This window comes from Gymnogyps californianus, chromosome 13, assembly GCF_018139145.2.
Source record: "Gymnogyps californianus isolate 813 chromosome 13, ASM1813914v2, whole genome shotgun sequence".
In the NCBI taxonomy this organism is placed as follows: domain Eukaryota; kingdom Metazoa; phylum Chordata; class Aves; order Accipitriformes; family Cathartidae; genus Gymnogyps; species Gymnogyps californianus.
This window is the reverse complement of record NC_059483.1, coordinates 14003965-14020537: the sequence shown is the minus strand read 5'-3', so window position 1 is coordinate 14020537 and position 16573 is coordinate 14003965. Positions and strand designations below refer to the sequence as shown.

The 16573-nt window shown below is 51.3% G+C and overlaps 1 protein-coding gene across 1 annotated transcript; it reads left to right on the top strand.

The window, feature by feature from the left end:
* The first annotated feature begins 374 nt into the window (after positions 1-374).
* LOC127021619 (cytochrome b-c1 complex subunit 1, mitochondrial) lies at positions 375-9658 on the top strand. Its single transcript, XM_050904780.1, has 13 exons — positions 375-446; positions 979-1119; positions 1599-1685; positions 2684-2813; positions 3612-3810; positions 4425-4504; positions 4653-4768; positions 5178-5321; positions 6067-6227; positions 7253-7338; positions 7838-7926; positions 8484-8559; positions 9435-9658. The coding sequence occupies exons 1-13, from the start codon at positions 375-377 to the stop codon at positions 9497-9499; spliced, it is 1446 nt and encodes a 481-aa protein (XP_050760737.1). The 3' UTR covers positions 9500-9658.
* The last annotated feature ends 6915 nt before the right edge of the window (positions 9659-16573 follow it).

The window sequence follows — 16573 nt, the reverse complement described above, 5'->3', positions numbered from 1 at the left end:
GGCCTGCCACCCCCCTCCCTCTGGCCCTTTTCTGCCACTTTCCCCCCCGACCCGCTCCGGGCCCGTCGGGCTGCGGCCGAGGGAGCGGTACGGGCGGGGACCCCCCACGCGGGACCCCCATCCCCCGGGGAACCCCGCGGCCCCAGCCGCCCCCTTCCCGCGCCCTCCCGCCACCAGGGGGCGACGCCGCAGGCCCGCACCAGTTTGCGCATGCGCCCTCGTCGCCTGCGCGGACCTCCCCCTCGCGCGCATGCGTATCGCTGACACTCTCTGACAGCCGCTCGGCCTCGTGCTCATGCGCCTCCCCGCCCACAAGGCCCGCCTTCCTGCGCAGGCGCGCTGCAGCCCGGTCGGTCGGCGGCGGCAGGGACAAGATGGCGGCTTCCTCTGTGTGCCGGGCGGGGTGCGCGGCCGGGCGGGCCCTGCTGTGGGGCCCTCGCCCCTCCGTGAGTCACCGCGGCCGGCGGCGGGGGCAGCGGCGAGGTGGGCCGGGGGGAGGCCGGCAAGGGGAGCGGGAAGCCCCGCGGTGCGGTGGGGCTGCCGGGCATAGCCTGCCGGCCGGCCGGGAAGGTCACGGGGACGCGGCGGCCGGGGCGGGCGGCGGTCGCCATAGAAACGCCCTGGCTCCGGAGCGGGGCCGGGCCGGGCGGGGGGCAGCGGTGGCGGCGGCCTTCACCCACTGCGGGGCTCGCCGGGGGCCTGCTGTCTGCTCCCCTCCTCCGCCCCGGTACTGGGTTTTGACCGGTTCATGGGACTCTTCCCTGGGGTTTTCGACCTGCTCGAAACCTCTGGCGCTGCTGAGGGTTTCCAGCCCTGCGGTTAACGAACGGTGTGTAGCAGGAACTCCCCAATGTAAACGTGAAAGAGCTTGTCTGGCCTAGCTTTGGTCAGCTGTGTGCCCAGCAGTCTGCATTCTGGAGGTCTGCCCTGCAGAGGGGAGTTGCTGGTTAGTGGTGATGATAGCCTTTATTTTTTTAGGCAGCTTTATTGACTTTGACAAGGAACCGAGGTGCTGCCACCTATGCCCAGACACTCCATAATATCCCTGAGACCCAAGTCACCACTCTAGACAATGGTCTCCGTGTAGCTTCAGAGGAGTCCAATCAGCCAACATGTACGGTAAGTTTAAGATAAGTTAAGGGCTTACTTGAAACAGTCAGCCTTGCCTAGTCTGTAGCTGGTCTTCCAAAAGTGACATATCCCTATTTGAACCACAGGTTCTGACAGAGACCTTACTGCTTCTCTTTGTTAACTGGTGGGGTTAATGTGGCAGTAGAAGGCCTAGCTGGGCTTTATATAAGTCTGTAGTCAAGCTTTCACGCTCTACAAATTTTCTCAGTCTTACAGTTTTTGTGTAAGCAGTGACTAGTATTAGTTATATCTCTCACAAAACTAGCAAAGGCTTTTGTGAAGCCGCTAGATAAAAAGCCAAAATGCATACAGGAAAAGGTTGCTGGTGCTTGTTCTTATTTTGGTGCTACTAGTGCAATGTCTGTGGAGCAGACTTCTTGTCCCTGCTGTTATATTTGTGGCATGAGGCTTAAGCATGCTGTTTTGTTTTCTTTTCTAATATGTGTACTTGATGCTTTTGCCATTAGGTGGGGGTGTGGATCGGGGTGGGGAGCCGCCATGAAGACGAGAAGAACAACGGGGCCGGTTACTTCCTGGAACATCTGGCCTTTAAGGTAAGGAGGTATGCTAGGTCTGGCACAGGACTGCATGGAGAGTTGTTCTAAATATTCCGCTTATGTATTGCGCTCTTGCTTTGGAGGCTGTAGCTGTTAAAAGAGAGTGTAAATTGGGTCGTCTGATTCCCAGAGACTTTGCACGTAGTATAAAAATAAACTTCAAAGGGTACCTAACCTATATGGTGCCCTTTGTTTGAATATGCGGCAACTTGCAAGCATGCATGAATTAAGGCAACTCTTATTTACTAATTGGTATTTCCCCTCTTAAAGGAAAAAAAGTTGTAAGTAACAAGTGAGACTGAGTCTCTGACGCTGTGGTTCCAATCCGTGACTATCCTGGCCGCTACTCAGCGCACATGTAGGACTATGTTATCAAGCATGTTTCTTCAGGTTAGCAGGCAGAGCTCAAAGCAGCATTTCTTGTAGCCATTTATTTTTCTTTGGTTTTCTTAGTGGACCAGCAAAGTTTAGAGGCTACAGCTCTTAATTTTCTAATAATGTAAGTGTCTGCTGAACAGCCCTAGGGCAGAAGGCATCTAAGCCTGGGACTTCCTGACTCGAGTTCAGACTGTGCCATCATAGGCAACTGCAGCATCTGGTTTGCTCCTTAAGAGATGAGCTCTGTATTAGAAGTAGTTTTCTGCTCCTGTTCTGGCTTCTTCTGAATATTGCTGCTAGAAACCTGCTTATTTTTGGTTTAGGCTTGTTCTTGGTTTACTTCCATGGTTGTGATCTTCAGCCACTGTTGTCTCTTAGCGTAGGTCTTCTCCTTCCCTGCTGGGTTTCTATTGGTCTTTCAAAATACACCTCAACCATCCTTTAGCTAGAGTAAATAAGCCAAGTTTTAAATCTCTTGCTTTCTGCACTTGCTCCTGGCTTTTATGAATCATGTGACAGGTTTTATTGTTTTAGGTCTTTATTGTTCTTCTTGCTTTAGCTCTGCCTGAAAGGGAAATCTGTTCATTTCATAATTGTGTTTATCTGTTTTCTTTTAGGGCACAAAGAAGCGTCCTTGTGCTGCCTTTGAGAAGGAGGTGGAGAGTATGGGTGCTCACCTGAACGGGTACACCTCGCGTGAGCAGACTGCATATTACATAAAAGCCTTGTCCAAGGACATGCCCAAAGGTAGGATAGCCAGTGGGCAAAGTCTGATTTGGAGGTTAAGCAAGGGTGTGCGCTTGTGTTTCTCTCCCACCAGCATCCTTTCTAACAACAGACCGGGGAATGAAGTTGTAGCTAAGCAGTAAATTGGAGGTTCTAGTTGGTAGTTGAAGAGAGCACTGCCATGACATGGTGCTTCAAGGCTGCAAGTTCATTTGTTCCTAAAAGCAGTTTTGCAAAGCTCTTGTTATGTCAGGCTGCACTATATTGCCAGGAGGGAGGGGGGGCATTCAGTAGTCTGTGGTGGTTTTATGGAGCTGAGAAACTGGGGTCAGTGACAGCTACTGTGTCAGGAGCCCTCAGTGCAGCTCTTGTGGGTGTTGCTTGTGCTCTGTACTACCATGTGCAGACTCCTCTTTGGGTCGGTTTTGTCCAAAGGCAGTGATTTGAGTCAGGGCCATGGGCCCTACTGTAGATGTTGCAATCTCTCTGTAAGGATTCAGCATGTTTCTGCAAGAGTACCCTGCTTCTGACATGCTCTACCTTCTGCAGTTGTTGCCTGCTTTCCACTGGCAGTCGTGAGCTGGCAGTGATGCTTGGCAAGCTGACTTGGAGGCTTCATGCTAAAACAGGGTTGTTTGTCCCTCCCTGATGCTGTGGGAATGGGTAGTACTCATCTCTATAATGTTGCATCCCCTGCCCAGCGTGGTTTGTTGCTCACTCCTCTTGCGGTGCTGCTGCTGCCTGTGTGTCTTTTCTCCTTTCAGCAGCACTGGGTAGCAGTCAGGCAGTGGGACTGCTAACGTAGGAAATGTGTTGCAGTTGTAGAGCTTCTGGCTGACATTGTGCAGAACTGTGCACTGGAGGAGTCTCAGATCGAGAAGGAACGTGGCGTCATCCTTCAGGAGTTGAAAGAAATCGACAGCAGCTTGACGGATGTTACCTTTGATTATCTTCATGCCACTGCTTTCCAGGGGACTGCGCTGGCCCGCACTGTTGAGGGGACCACAGAGAACATCAAGTGAGCAACAGGCCGGATGCAGTACACAGCCCGTGGGTTCAGTCCTCGGGGTGCATGACTGCTGCTTCTCAGTGGTGGTGACTGCACGAGGAAACCAGTCTGTACACAGAGGTGATCTGTGCCCGTGGGCTTCTCGTTGTGTCTTGACTGTTTTCCCCGTTGGTGCTGGTGAAAGCGTAATGCTGCACACATTCTTTAGAATCCCCCTCACCCAAGACGTGAGGTTGGTAGGGCCAGGTTGAACCTTCTCCCATACTTGTCAGTTTGACACTGTTAGAGAAATTAAGAGCTAGGGGTGCTCATTAAAGCAGTAGCCTTGAGCACACACACCTGTTAGGGTACTGGTAGCTCAGTGACCAGGGTCAGTACTCTCTAGTCTGTATTGAAGTCTATCCTTAACTCCCCATCTTGGGCACTGGTTTCTGTTCTCTGTGTTCTGGAATTAGAGCACAGGGAAAACACAGACAGTGCAGTCTTGCTTCTAAAAAGTATTGTTAGCCCATAAGAGGATCAACAACATCACTGCTATCTCTGCGCAGTGAACTTGCTTCTCCTAAGCCTCTCATCCCTCCAACTCAGAGATGCTGATCTGGGTCTCTCTGTGTTCTTTCTAGGCATCTGACTCGAGCAGATCTAGCTTCATATGTTGATACTCACTTCAAGGCACCTCGTATGGTCCTGGCAGCTGCTGGAGGTAAGTTCTAGATCCTTGTGATTCTGGGAAGCCTGGGTATTTTCAAGCTGGTGATCAAACCCCTGTCACACATCTCTAATGTAAAATCAGATGATTTTGTTAAATTAAGCTGTTTAAGACTGCAAATCTCTCTCTTTCCCATTGCCAGGTATTTCTCACAAAGAGCTGGTAGATGTAGCTAGGCAACACTTCACTGGAGTGCCTTTTACATATAAAGATGATGCTGTACCTGTCCTCCCACGCTGTCGCTTCACAGGGAGCGAGGTAAAGTTGTTCTGGTCCCGAACAAAACAAGCAGCCGTTGCCAAACTGTTGAATGAACGTGAAACCACTTGTAGCTGCTTCTGAGAGGAAAAATCTGTTTGTATATCTCGCAGAAGCTGATGATACAGCATCTTGGTAGTGCCCCCATGTTCTGTTCTTGGGGCTTATTGCCACAATGTGTTGGATTTTAGATAGGACCCAAATCCGTTAGGAATGTGAGGTTTTGTTCACATCGTCTGCTGGACAACTTGTATCGTAGCAGCTGGTTTGTGCTCAGTAGTGCCTGAGAATATTTCATTTCACTGGGATAATATCAAGTCCCCCAGTTTGTCAGCCTGGCACTGCAGCAGGCTGCAGACAAAGCCACAGTGCTCATGCAGTTCTCCCCTGCTCCTTGATGATTTTCTAGATCCGTGCCAGAGATGATGCTCTGCCCGTTGCCCATATTGCTCTTGCCGTGGAGGGGCCAGGATGGGCTGATCCAGACAACGTTGTCCTCAATGTGGCTAATGCTATTATTGGACGCTATGACCGCACTTTCGGAGGTGGTAAGGTAAGAGGCTTGTGAGTATGATAGGGAGAACCTGGAGCCTTTCAATATGAAGTATTACGGAGACCCTGGGTGAATGTGCTTTATGGGAGGCTGTTGTGGTTAGCTTCCAGCTGTGAAGTGGTTAGGAGTCTGGAAAGTAGGATAGAAGTGTAATCGAGGCTAATCCAGGACAGTTCTTGAGAGGTGATGCTGGGAGATGAACTGAGCCTTCTCAGCTAAGTTTGGAAGAGGTTTAGCTGATGAATTCTCAGCAGCTTATTCCTGCCCTCACAAACTAACCACTCAGTGGGGGCAGTGATGGAAGCAGGACAGAGTAGCCTGTAGTCTCATGATGCAAGCTTGCCTTACAACTGCAAAGCAAGCGGAACTTGTTTAAAACCCCAATATTGCATACATTCTCGTCTGGAATCTGTCTGGCCTGCATAACTGTGCTAACCCCTGCTACTGGGAGACCTTGCCCTTCCCATTTTCTCCCACTCCTACAATGGTATGCATACCAGCTTCTCATCTGTGGCTGGGAAAGGAAATGGTTTTGCTAGATGGACTCTTAGGCCATTGTCTGTGGCTTTTCCACCAGTGAATCTCATCTGTTGACCACATGACGGGTCTAAATTAAGCTCTCCTTCAGCAAAGTGTTCTGCTCTGTCTTGTCTGTGGTTTTTGTGAAAACAGTTCAGTTGGAAAGAATTTGAGCTGTGAGGAAGCTGTAAGACTGAAATGGCTGACAGTATCTCCTTATTTACAGAATCAGTCCAGCAGGCTGGCTACGCTTGCTGTGGAGCATAATCTCTGTCACAGTTTCCAGACGTTCAACACCTCTTACTCTGATACTGGCCTCTTCGGTTTCCATTTTGTTTCTGATCCTCTGTCCATAGATGATATGCTGTATTGTGCTCAGGGGGAGTGGTAAGTACAACTTCGGTAAAAATTCCTGTTTAAGATCTGACCCTCTTGTGGGAGACTGAGCTGGTGGGGGGAGCATATTAGGTCTTCAGACAGCTGTGTCTCTTTATGAACTTCTTGGTAACTCGCATTCTGGTTAAGCGATCCTGTAAGTGGTTTCTGTAAATGTCTTAGGATGTGGCTTTTGAGGAGCTGTTTTAATCCCTTAGGGCTCTTCAGGTCTTTCATTCATGCTTCCAAGTTTTAGCACTGAGGCTTTGGGTTTTTTATATACAAGTGAGATCATTCCTTCGAGATAAGGCTTTCCCAGGTGCCCAAGAGACGTATCTCCATTGTCTTGTTAAGCTTGAGCAAAGCAGGCAGAGTTCCTGCCTTTCAGTGTGTTGTGTTGTGGCTGATAAATGCCCTGCTGCTGGAGTCATGCCAGTGTTTGGGGGCCTTCTGTCTGTCCGTCTTACTGTATATATGTATATCCCAGTAATGGTTCGAGGCTACATCTGAGATTCAGAGCTGAGCCATGCTGTGTATGAAGCAGATGGAGTTAGCCCTTGCCCCAGAGACATTGCAGTTGGCAGGGGAGGAAAGGATTTAGCAGCTGGAGTCCAAACAGACTCTGTGGAACTGTCTTGTTCTTTCAGCATCAGTTTCCATAGCAGCTTGCCATGCATGGGAATAGCTGACACGCCTTCCTTCTCTTGTGATAGCGTACCGCAGACCGCTTGCCGCTGTGCCTGATGGGCAAGCTAGAGCCGGCACCAGGGCTGCTTAGACCTTTGTGAGTGTAACTCAGCGTGTAACCTGCTGGCTGATATCCCCTGCCTGTAAGCTTGAGCTCTTGCCGCCTGCTGTTCAGTGTTCCCCAGTACTTAGCTGCTCTGCATGATCAAGAATGAATCTCAAGCCTTCAGGACACGTGATGTTGATAATAGCTTGTTTCTGCAGAGGCTTGGGAAAGGGAGGAATTCACTTTCTGTCTGAGCAGACAAACATCTTTAAGAGCTTTAGTGGTCTTTCCATCTCCTCTCCAGGATGCGTCTGTGCACTAGTACCACAGAGTCAGAGGTGAAGAGGGCCAAGAACTATCTCCGAAATGCCATGGTGGCTCAACTGGATGGTATGTTTTGGTTTATGGATTGACCTCTGTGCAGCTTTCAGAGGGTTACCGCTTACATCTCTCCTGTGGAGCAGGAGCTCTGCTAGACATTGCAGTACTGCTGGCAGGCACTGGGCAAAACTTCCTTTCCCCTGCTCTGCGTTCCTCCTGCCATGTTGTCAAAGCAGCTGACCGCAGCCTTCTGTGCTCCAGGCTAGCTCTGACTCTGTAAACGTCTGGTCGTTCTGTTGCTGAGAGTGAATAACATGCCGCCTGGTGAAGTTAGAATTGAGACCCTCAAACTGGTCTGCCTTGGCTGTAACACTTTGGAGACCGATGAAGCAATCTTTGTATTGCTTAACTCCTGCCAGAGCTGCTTAGAGTGATAACTACAACTGGTAGTTCATTAGAAGCCAGTTTAATGGCTAGAGTTTCCTCTATCTGCTTTGACTGATGATCATGCTGTGCAATTCTGGAAGGCTTTCTGCTGTGCTGACCATGTGATACCCTGAACATCTAGGTACTACACCAGTGTGTGAGAATATTGGAAGCCATCTCTTAAACTACGGACGTCGTATCCCTCTGGAGGAGTGGGATGCCAGGATTGCTGTAGGTATCCGTTTGTTTTGTTTGGGGTACCTGAGCATGGTTGGTGTAAGCATTTTCTGGCCTTAGTTTGCTGCAGTAACATGAGGCTTACTTAGCCCCTAGTCAAGCTGCCTGGAGTCCAGGCGGTTAGCTCACTGACACTGATATAACTATGTCAGAATCTCTGGCATAGGTTCAGTGTATCCTCTGTCCCTGTGGCTGGATTCAGTCCATCCCAGAAAGAGGGCATACGCCTGCGTTAAGCAGCACAACTTGAAATTCCTTTAACAGTTTCCCTAGAGGTGGCCAGCATCTAGTTTGTGTAATTCTGCAGCCACTGTATCCCTTGGAAGGCTTCAGATGTTGGACTGCCATGTTTTCTGTACCCTCAGAAGAATGCGCTGTGTAGAACATTAGCCATCCTCGCAGACAAGAGCTGGACAGTTTGTGCAGATGGCCCCAAGGGTCTGACAATATCTTTTTAATGATCTTGATATGTAGTGGCAACAGTAACTTCCAACTCTGAGAAATGCAGGTCTGCTAGAAGGGTCATTAATTGCTTGTTTGATATTTATTAGGCTGTTGATGCACGAATGGTGAGAGAGGTCTGCAGTAAATACATTTATGACAAATGCCCGGCGGTTGCAGCAGTTGGTAAGTAGTACATGGCAATTAGTAGACGGTAGCTCAAAAAACAGGAAGGGGTCAAGAGCTGAGTGGAAGTGAAATGCAGGCAGTTTTCATGTGTCTGTTCTGGCCTCCTAACTGCTGTGGTTCTTTGCTGGTATCCTCCTACCTCTGCACGTTAGATGTGCCAAGGCTCATCTGCCAGGAGATCAAACCTGCAGGTGATGGAGACGCAGTGGCAGTGAGCTGCTGGCTGTCCTCCCACCTTTCTACTTGCTCTGGAGCCATGACTAAGATTGGGAGTCCCATAGCTGGGTGCGGGCCCAGCGGTGTCTGCCAGGTGTCCTTACCCTGGGGTCATGGTGGTTTATGTAAGGGAAGTGAAGGGACCTGATTCTCTTGTGCTGCTCTGGCATGTCTGTCTGGCCAAGGACAAATTCCTCTCAGAAAACCTGCCTGAGCAGCTCAGCTCCACTCTGCAGCCTCCTTCCTGTGTGTTGTGGGTTCCCCTCCTCCATGCAGCTGTTTCCTCTGGCCTTCAAAGCGGAGCAACTTGGAAAAGGGAGATGGTTTTTGAACAGGAAGTTGGAATAAACTAGCCAAAATCTCCATGACTTGGTGGCTCCCCGTATTTCATACCTGTATGTGGAGCTGTACTGAGCATTGTGGAGCAGTGCAAGAAAACAACTTATTCTGAGGAAACAAGTAATGGTTTCTCTGTTAGGAGGTGGCATCTGCTGGTTTTCCTGATGCAGGTTTGAGCTGTAGTTGCCTGGTTTTGTGCATAGCTGCTCTGGATTGTGAGCACAGTCTGCTCTGCCACATCTGCTTTCAGACCATGGGAAACTGCATAGGGATTTTAACTACGTCTCCAGTGACTAACTCTTGTTCTGTTCCCTCAGGTCCCATTGAACAGCTCTTGGATTACAACCGTATCCGCAGTGCCATGTACTGGATCCGTTTCTAGGATGTGTCCCTGCACGTTGGAAATAGTGAAGCTGTGCGTGGACTGTGACAGGTTCCCCCTGGCTCTGAATGTCTTGTGCACCAGGGGCAAGATGAGTCTCATAAAAATGCCTGTCTTCTCGGTGTTAAATGTATAAAAATAAAAATAATATATCCTGTATGGAGTTGGTTCTGCTGTCAGTTGACCGTGTCTTGCTGGGTCATGTATGTAGATATTGTTAATCTTGCCAAATTGGTGAGATACTGGACCAGTCAGTCTTGATTTGTCAGGGCTCATGCTGGAATCTTGTCTGTGTGTCTGTTTGCAGCCCTGCCTCCTCTGTCCTGAGCTGGCAGTGTCCTGGTTCAGAGGTCTGGTCTTTAGGCTGGTTGAAGGAAGTCTTTCCGCTGGTACGGGGCTGCCAGGGTAGCTCTAGCTATTTCCACTGTGCCCTTTGTGCAGGCAGCAGCATGGTCAAACTCGGGCTGTAGCAGTGCTGTTTGTGCAGACCTAAGAAGAAAGGGCCCTCGTCTGAGGGGACCTCTCTGCTCTCCTGCTCGTCAAGGAGATCAAAATGTGGCTGTGGAAAGTTGGTCCTCTTCCTGTCCCTGGGGTGTGGTGGTAGTGTGTCTGGCCTGGCTGTTTGTGACCCTCTTGTTGGCGTGACCACCTCTGTGGTAGGGGCAGTTTGTGCAGCCCCGCTCTCCCTAATCAGTTAGACGAAACTGGCTGGCCGAGTTCCCACCACCTATTGAAGCTGGTGAAGGTGATCGGCCGGGCCTGGCCTGATGCTGCCTCACTATGATTGAGGCGGTTGTCTCTAGCAGAGCTGGGATGGTGTGAGGAGCTGGAGCTGTCGCTAGACAAACATCTTTCCAGAGCCTATATGGGGATATGTTACCTCTCATCTTAAGCTTCCTGGTTATCTGTAAAGCAGCTCAATAAGGAGCAGAGATTGTTGTGGAGTATGTTGGTGTTGGTCTACACATTCCTCTTGCAGATGAGCTTCCATCTATCCAGTCAGTCTCAGCTATGCAATAACTGAGAAGCTGCTGACTGAAGTATAGGCTGGCCTGGCCTATAGCTGGAAGATAATCTCTAGGTCTGAATAGTTGAAAAAGCTACCCAGCCCTTTCTGCTTTTTCTGGTGTTAATCTGGTTGCTGCTCCCTTGTCTTGCCTCCGGGAAGCTGGAACATGGAACAGAAGGGATGAAACTGAGCAAGGGGGATGGAGAAAAGCTTCCCACCAGGTGGCACTAGCCTGTCACAGCTATCCTCGGAAGCTGTGATGTACTCCTGTTTAATTTTTGTCTTTGGGATAAATCTCCCTGGGATTCTCATTTAATTTCCAGGTGCTGCCCTGACAAGTGGGATTTAAAAATAGTGTAAAAGTTTCTAGGAGTTAGTCATTACACTTGAGACTAATCCAGTGTACTAAATCATTTGTGTTGAATCTGGATTCTTGATGAGAGAGTCAGTGTGTCTGAACTCATTGCGTATACTAGGCAAGTTTGAAACTGTTAAATGTTCTTGATGCAATTTGGGCTTAACTGTCATCGCAAGCTCTGGCTCGTTACAAGTGCACTGAGGGCTGAAAAACTAAACAAGCTCACGCCTCAAGCCTTGTGGAACCAGTAAATGATTCTGTCTTGGTTTTGTGACTGCAATCAGACTGTAATCCTCTTTTGTCTTCCATTGCTATATATTTGCGCCCCCAAGGTGAGCTTCCAGGGTGTTTTGCAGTTTGTGAGAAATACAAGGAAAGGGAGATGTACATCCTTGCTTTAGCATTTCCTACAAGTTTTCTTCTCTGGAGGTATCTGCTTGGGAATGGTTGTTTTCCCTGAGTAATTCCCCAGGCCCTCCTGCACTACTTTGTACTAGGAACAGGTTCAAACCCCTCTGCAACTGCTGCTTTCCAAATTGCTCTGTTTCTCTGCAAAAGCAGCAGGCTGCCTGTGCTGAGCAGCATGCTCCCAGCACTTCAGCGAGGACTAACACCCGCTCCCTCCTCCTGACCAAGAGGCTGCAGCTCTGCCAGGGTGGCTGGATTATGGAGTGTTAGAAGGTATTTTGTAGATGCTTTTTTATCCACGTAGAAATCTGAGTATCTGGGCTGATCCGGACTAGGAACCGTGCCCTGGTGAGTGGCATTGGATGCAGAGTGCTGTTGGGTGCTTGCTAGCAGCTAGGAGTCGAGGCTGAGCAATGCCCCAGATGTTGGCATCTTCTGGCTGCAGTGCTGATGGCACTCTGCCTTGTAGTGCCTGTCGTGTTTGGGTGCTGTGGCAGTCCGTGCTTCCAGAAACACGGGCGTTTCACCAGCTCTAAGGATTGAGAGGTTTGCGATACCATTTTTCCTTGGTAAACAACAAGCAGCCAGACTGGGGATCTAAAAGGTGGGGAGGGCAAACCCATTCAGGAGTCGAGAGCGTTATTGCTTGGCAAAGACACCCATACTCTGAGCCTTAGTGAGGGGCTTGGGAAGCGTAACCTGGAATTGGTGCAGGGTTGTCAAGCATTTGGCAGCTGAATCCCTCAGTGCTGGAGGAACTGAAGCTCTGATCTTGTTGGCAGGTCTCTTGCTGTTTGAGCTGTAGGGGTGTGTTTCTGTTCCTCCACTGGGGCAGCCTCAGTGCAAGGGAATCCAAGCTGGGTAATGTCTGGCATGACGGAAGTGTCCTACCTCAGTGCTTTTCCCAAACCTTGAAAAAGTGAGATCTTTCGCGGGACCTCTGCCCTCCCCTTCCTGCGGTTTCCGCTGCCCAGTGAAGGACAGTGGCAGTGCCAGCGGAGGGAGTTGGAACCATCCCTAGAATAGGGCAATTTCACTGAAACTGGAGATGGCCTGGGTGACCTAATAAATCTGTTTCCTGGCTCCCTGGACAATGCGGGATTGTTCAGCGGGGCTCTTTGACCAGTCTAGTTTTCAATGGCTTAAGTGTTTTATTTTGCTACTTCACTTGGAAGGTTACTTGGGATCCCATTAGAGTGCGCTGATAAACTTAGTCTGGTGTATGAATTGGCCTTTGCTCCCTCCCTTTCTGCATGGTGCTCTTACCCTCTCCCATTAAAGTTCCCTCTTTGAATCTCGTGCCCTCCACCTACCTCTAGGCAATTGCTTTCCCTCCCTGACACCTTGGCACTCTCTCTCTTGGCTGGAAGAGACAAGGATTTGGAAAGGAAGATGCTGTGCATCGTTGTGTGCACCCTATGTGAGGCTCTGCAATGCTACCTGCACAGTGCTTCAGTGACTTTTTTCCCACCATACAGAGCCATTCCGAGTACATAAAATCTAGCAGGGAAAAGAGGGAGCGCTTGCCAGAGACCTGTGCTGAGCACTCCAGGTTTCCCTGGTCTCTAGCAGGAGACCTATCGGTACCCGCAGCATGGGGCTGCGGGGCTGGGGCAGATGTACAGGGTGGATCTGCTTGTGGAGGAGGCAGCCCCTTTGATATGTGAGCTGCTTGTTTGGGATTCTGGCGCTTGCCAAGAGAGGGGCCACAGCAGTCAGTTGTCAGTAGTTGCCTCACCTGAACTAATTACCCGCCCTGGAAAGTACAGTTGATGCTAATCGTAGGTGCTGAGCCAAGCCTATCCTCAGGGAAGCAGGGAGCTGCAGAGAGGCTTTCACAGAAATGAGAGGCTTGGAGCCGTGCCGCTCTTTGGTGCCAGAGAACGTTTGGGAGGAGAGCCCACAGCCCTCTGGGCCTGCTTCTCTACCCACTCTCCTGCTGAGGCTGGTGAAAAATGGCAGTGGGAGCAATAGGTGAGCGGGGTTTAGAAGACAGGGCAGAAGTGCAGCTCTGCTGATGTCTCATGTTGCTGGAGCCTCGCACTGCTTGGACCCCTTAGTGCAGGGATCAACCGAGGCATCGGCATGGCTGTGAGCAGGGATCTTTTCCCCCGGCCAGCCCCTGTATAGTGTGGTTTGCTCAGAGGAGGGCCGAGTTCTCCCTGTGATGAAGTGTCACCCAGCAGGGCTGCAGGATTGCTAGGGTGAGGGTGGTACCCGATGCTTGGCAGACTCACAGGCTTGCCCTGCCCAGGCCTCCTGCACTTCACCTTGCACTTCTATGCACCGCCGGGTCTTTGTACACCGGGAGAGAGGAACGTTGAGCAGTGGTATCTGGATGGATATCCAGAAATCCCATTTTTCTATTTGGAAAAGGAAACGGCCCATCTAAAGCTTTAGTGTATTCATTGCGTGGAAAAGCAACAGACAAAGGGCCCATCCAGGCCTGACTGCCAGCTACAGCCATCCCGGGCTGCTATGAGACATGTGGCTGAGCGGGGCACGGTGGCAGGACTTGTTGTCTTTGTCTCAGCTCTTTCTTCAATGGCATGTCTGGAAGGGGGTGAATCTGAGCCCTGAACACCCTCATTAAAAGCTGCTTTACCCCACACGCCATCCAAAGAGGATCAGTGGTTCTCACTTTTCCATGCAAGTGTCTTCTTTCCAGCTCTTTCCCCTTACACATTTTCCTTCCTCAGGGCTGTGCGGTTTTTAGTGGGGCTGCCAGGCTGAGGTTCGGCTTTGCTGCCCATTGCTGGGAATGTCCAGAAAAGCTACTAGAAGCGTGGTGCCTGGAGGAGGACCTGCCCAGGTTCCTCACCTGCCTGGGAATGGAAAATGGAGGTGCTGGCCCAGCACTAGGCTGGGGACCTTGGGGAGGTCCCGGCCCTGGTCTGTGAGAGCAGGAGGGATTTTTTTTTGTACAGAGGTGTCAATGGGAGTAGTACCTGTGCTGGATCACCCACCAGGTGCTCTGGAGACACTGCTCCTGCTCGGCGTCCCACCATCCATTGCTGAGCCTCCGCTGCTCTCTGGGATTATTTAGGGCTCCGTACACTGCCTTGGTGTGAGAACTGCATAGCACAGACAGCACAAGGACAGAGAAGGAAGCTGGATCGAGTGCCACATGACCTGATTTCAGCGAGGCTAATTATGTAATTAAGATATTGAAACAGGAGCTTGAATATCTGCGTGCTCTTCCTAGTTTCGCCAAGAGCCTGCAGTGCAACGTTGAGCATTTAGCTTTTCTGGGCGCTGCGTTGCCCTGCTGTGAATGTGAGTACTGACACTCGGTGCAATACGCAGAATAAAGCTGCTCCACGTGCACTGCCCTCGGCACAAGACGACTCAGATGTGCAAAGTGTTTTGTAAAATAGCCCAGGTACTGTGCAGTATTTTCTACTTTGTGTGTAACTTTTTTTCAGAGTAGGCACTTGGATAAAGCTGAAAAAGGAACATGCTGCTTATCTCTTATTTTTTCTATTTAGGGAAAAGTGAGTGACTCTTTGGAGGGGTGGATTTTTTTCTTCCTTATTTGAATGTTTAATCTAGGGAATTAAAATTGTGTTGCTTTGAGATTTAGGATTTGGTGTATATTCAGCTTCAGAAAACTGTATTCTGAGCTTCTCTGGGTACAGTTTAGCATTGTACAGATTCATACATACCAAAACCGTGACCTTTCCATTGAGACCACATCGCTCTTGGGTCGTGCTTGTAGCAATCGAGAAACAGACTTGGTGCTACCGATGAAACTTGGAGGGTTTCATTTCCAGGTAAGGATCTGTGAAGCGACAATTACCCACGGACACGGCGAGTGGGGCTGGGGCCTCTTGCAGGAGGCTTGGTGAGCAGTGGCTCTAGGAACTGGAGCAGCAGGCAGAGCCCAGCAGCAGGCAGTGTGTCTGTGGCAAGTTCCTGCCCCTGCTCACCTGGCGCGGAGGATGCCCTGGCGTGCCAAGGGCCTTCCAGGAAGAGGCAGCGGGTGAGTGTGCTTGAGCCCCAGGCGTCTGGGTTCCACTTGGCGGTTCTGCATTTATTTCCACTCCTTCCCCCCACCCGGCTGCTACGAGGCTGGAGGTCCCCGCTGCCCCTGACTGCTCTCTGCCGTGGCTCTCCAGCTTCCCCTGCTTTGTTTACAGCTGTTCCAGATGTGCAGCACTTGGCAGGAGCCCCTATGACATGGGAACAGAAGTATCTCCTGTTTGTGCCTCGCACGCGTGGTGGTGACTCACAGGTGACCTTGCCCTGGCTTTGCTGAGGAGGCTGGAGAGGGATGAGGTCCTCATGGTCCCAGGCTGGTGACTCCTGAAGGTGGTGGGGGGCCAGAGACAGGATCCTGTGCTCCTCGATGGCAACAAGGAGGGGTGCAGAGGTGCTGGAGCTCTGAGAGTCCCCAGTTGTCGTTCCTCTGGGGATGCACTGTAGGGGTGCAGACCATACCCTTGTCCTCTGCGGGACCCTCACCTGTGCTGCTCAGCCTTCCCCCTGGAGCTCTGTAGCATCCTGCCCCGTGTCCGCCACCGCAGCTGCAGGGGTCCTTGCGTGAGATGTACGTGTCCATCGGCCCCGTGCCATCCTGGTGACGCAGCCCTCCTGCTCGATGGAGATATGAAGTCATCCTGGGGGGATCTGGGGAGGGAGGAGTTCCCATGGTGACAGACAGCGATTCATCCGACGGGGCAGGGCGGGTGCTTCGTCCTTTTTATTCTTTTCTTCTGGAGTCGGGCACCCAGCCAAAGAGCTGAAGGAGCAATGGCACAGCCTCGCAGGGGAGAGCCGTGAGGACAAGTCTGGTCTTGTGAACTGCACAAATCCCTCTGGAGCACGGACCCCCTGCAACCCTGCCTGCCCCCCCACAGGTCGGGGTGCTCCCGGCCCCTCCTGCAGCTTTGGCCCCCCCTCCCCCCCCAGCTTCCTCACCACCCCAGCAGACTGATGACCAAACGTTTATCATCCTTCCCATGGACCGTGGCTGCTGCGTAAAACATTCAGGGAAGTATCCTGCAGCTGCTGGCATACCTGTGGTAGGGGAAGGCATGATGGCGTCCTACAGGTAAAGGAGCTTGCGCCATCCACGTGCCTTTACCAGCACCCAAGACTTGCAAAAGCCCCTTCCCTGGGGGCTGCAGCATGGCCCTGGCTCTCCAGCAGTACGTACCCCCTTCCATGCCCCTGCCTGTCCCGGGCAGGGCCCCCTGCCACACCTCGGTGCAAGCTGTGCCGTCCCCTCCCTGGGGAGCACGTGCCGGTGGCTGCCTGCTGGGCTGCAGTGCCGCCCCGCACGTCTCCCACCAGCCCT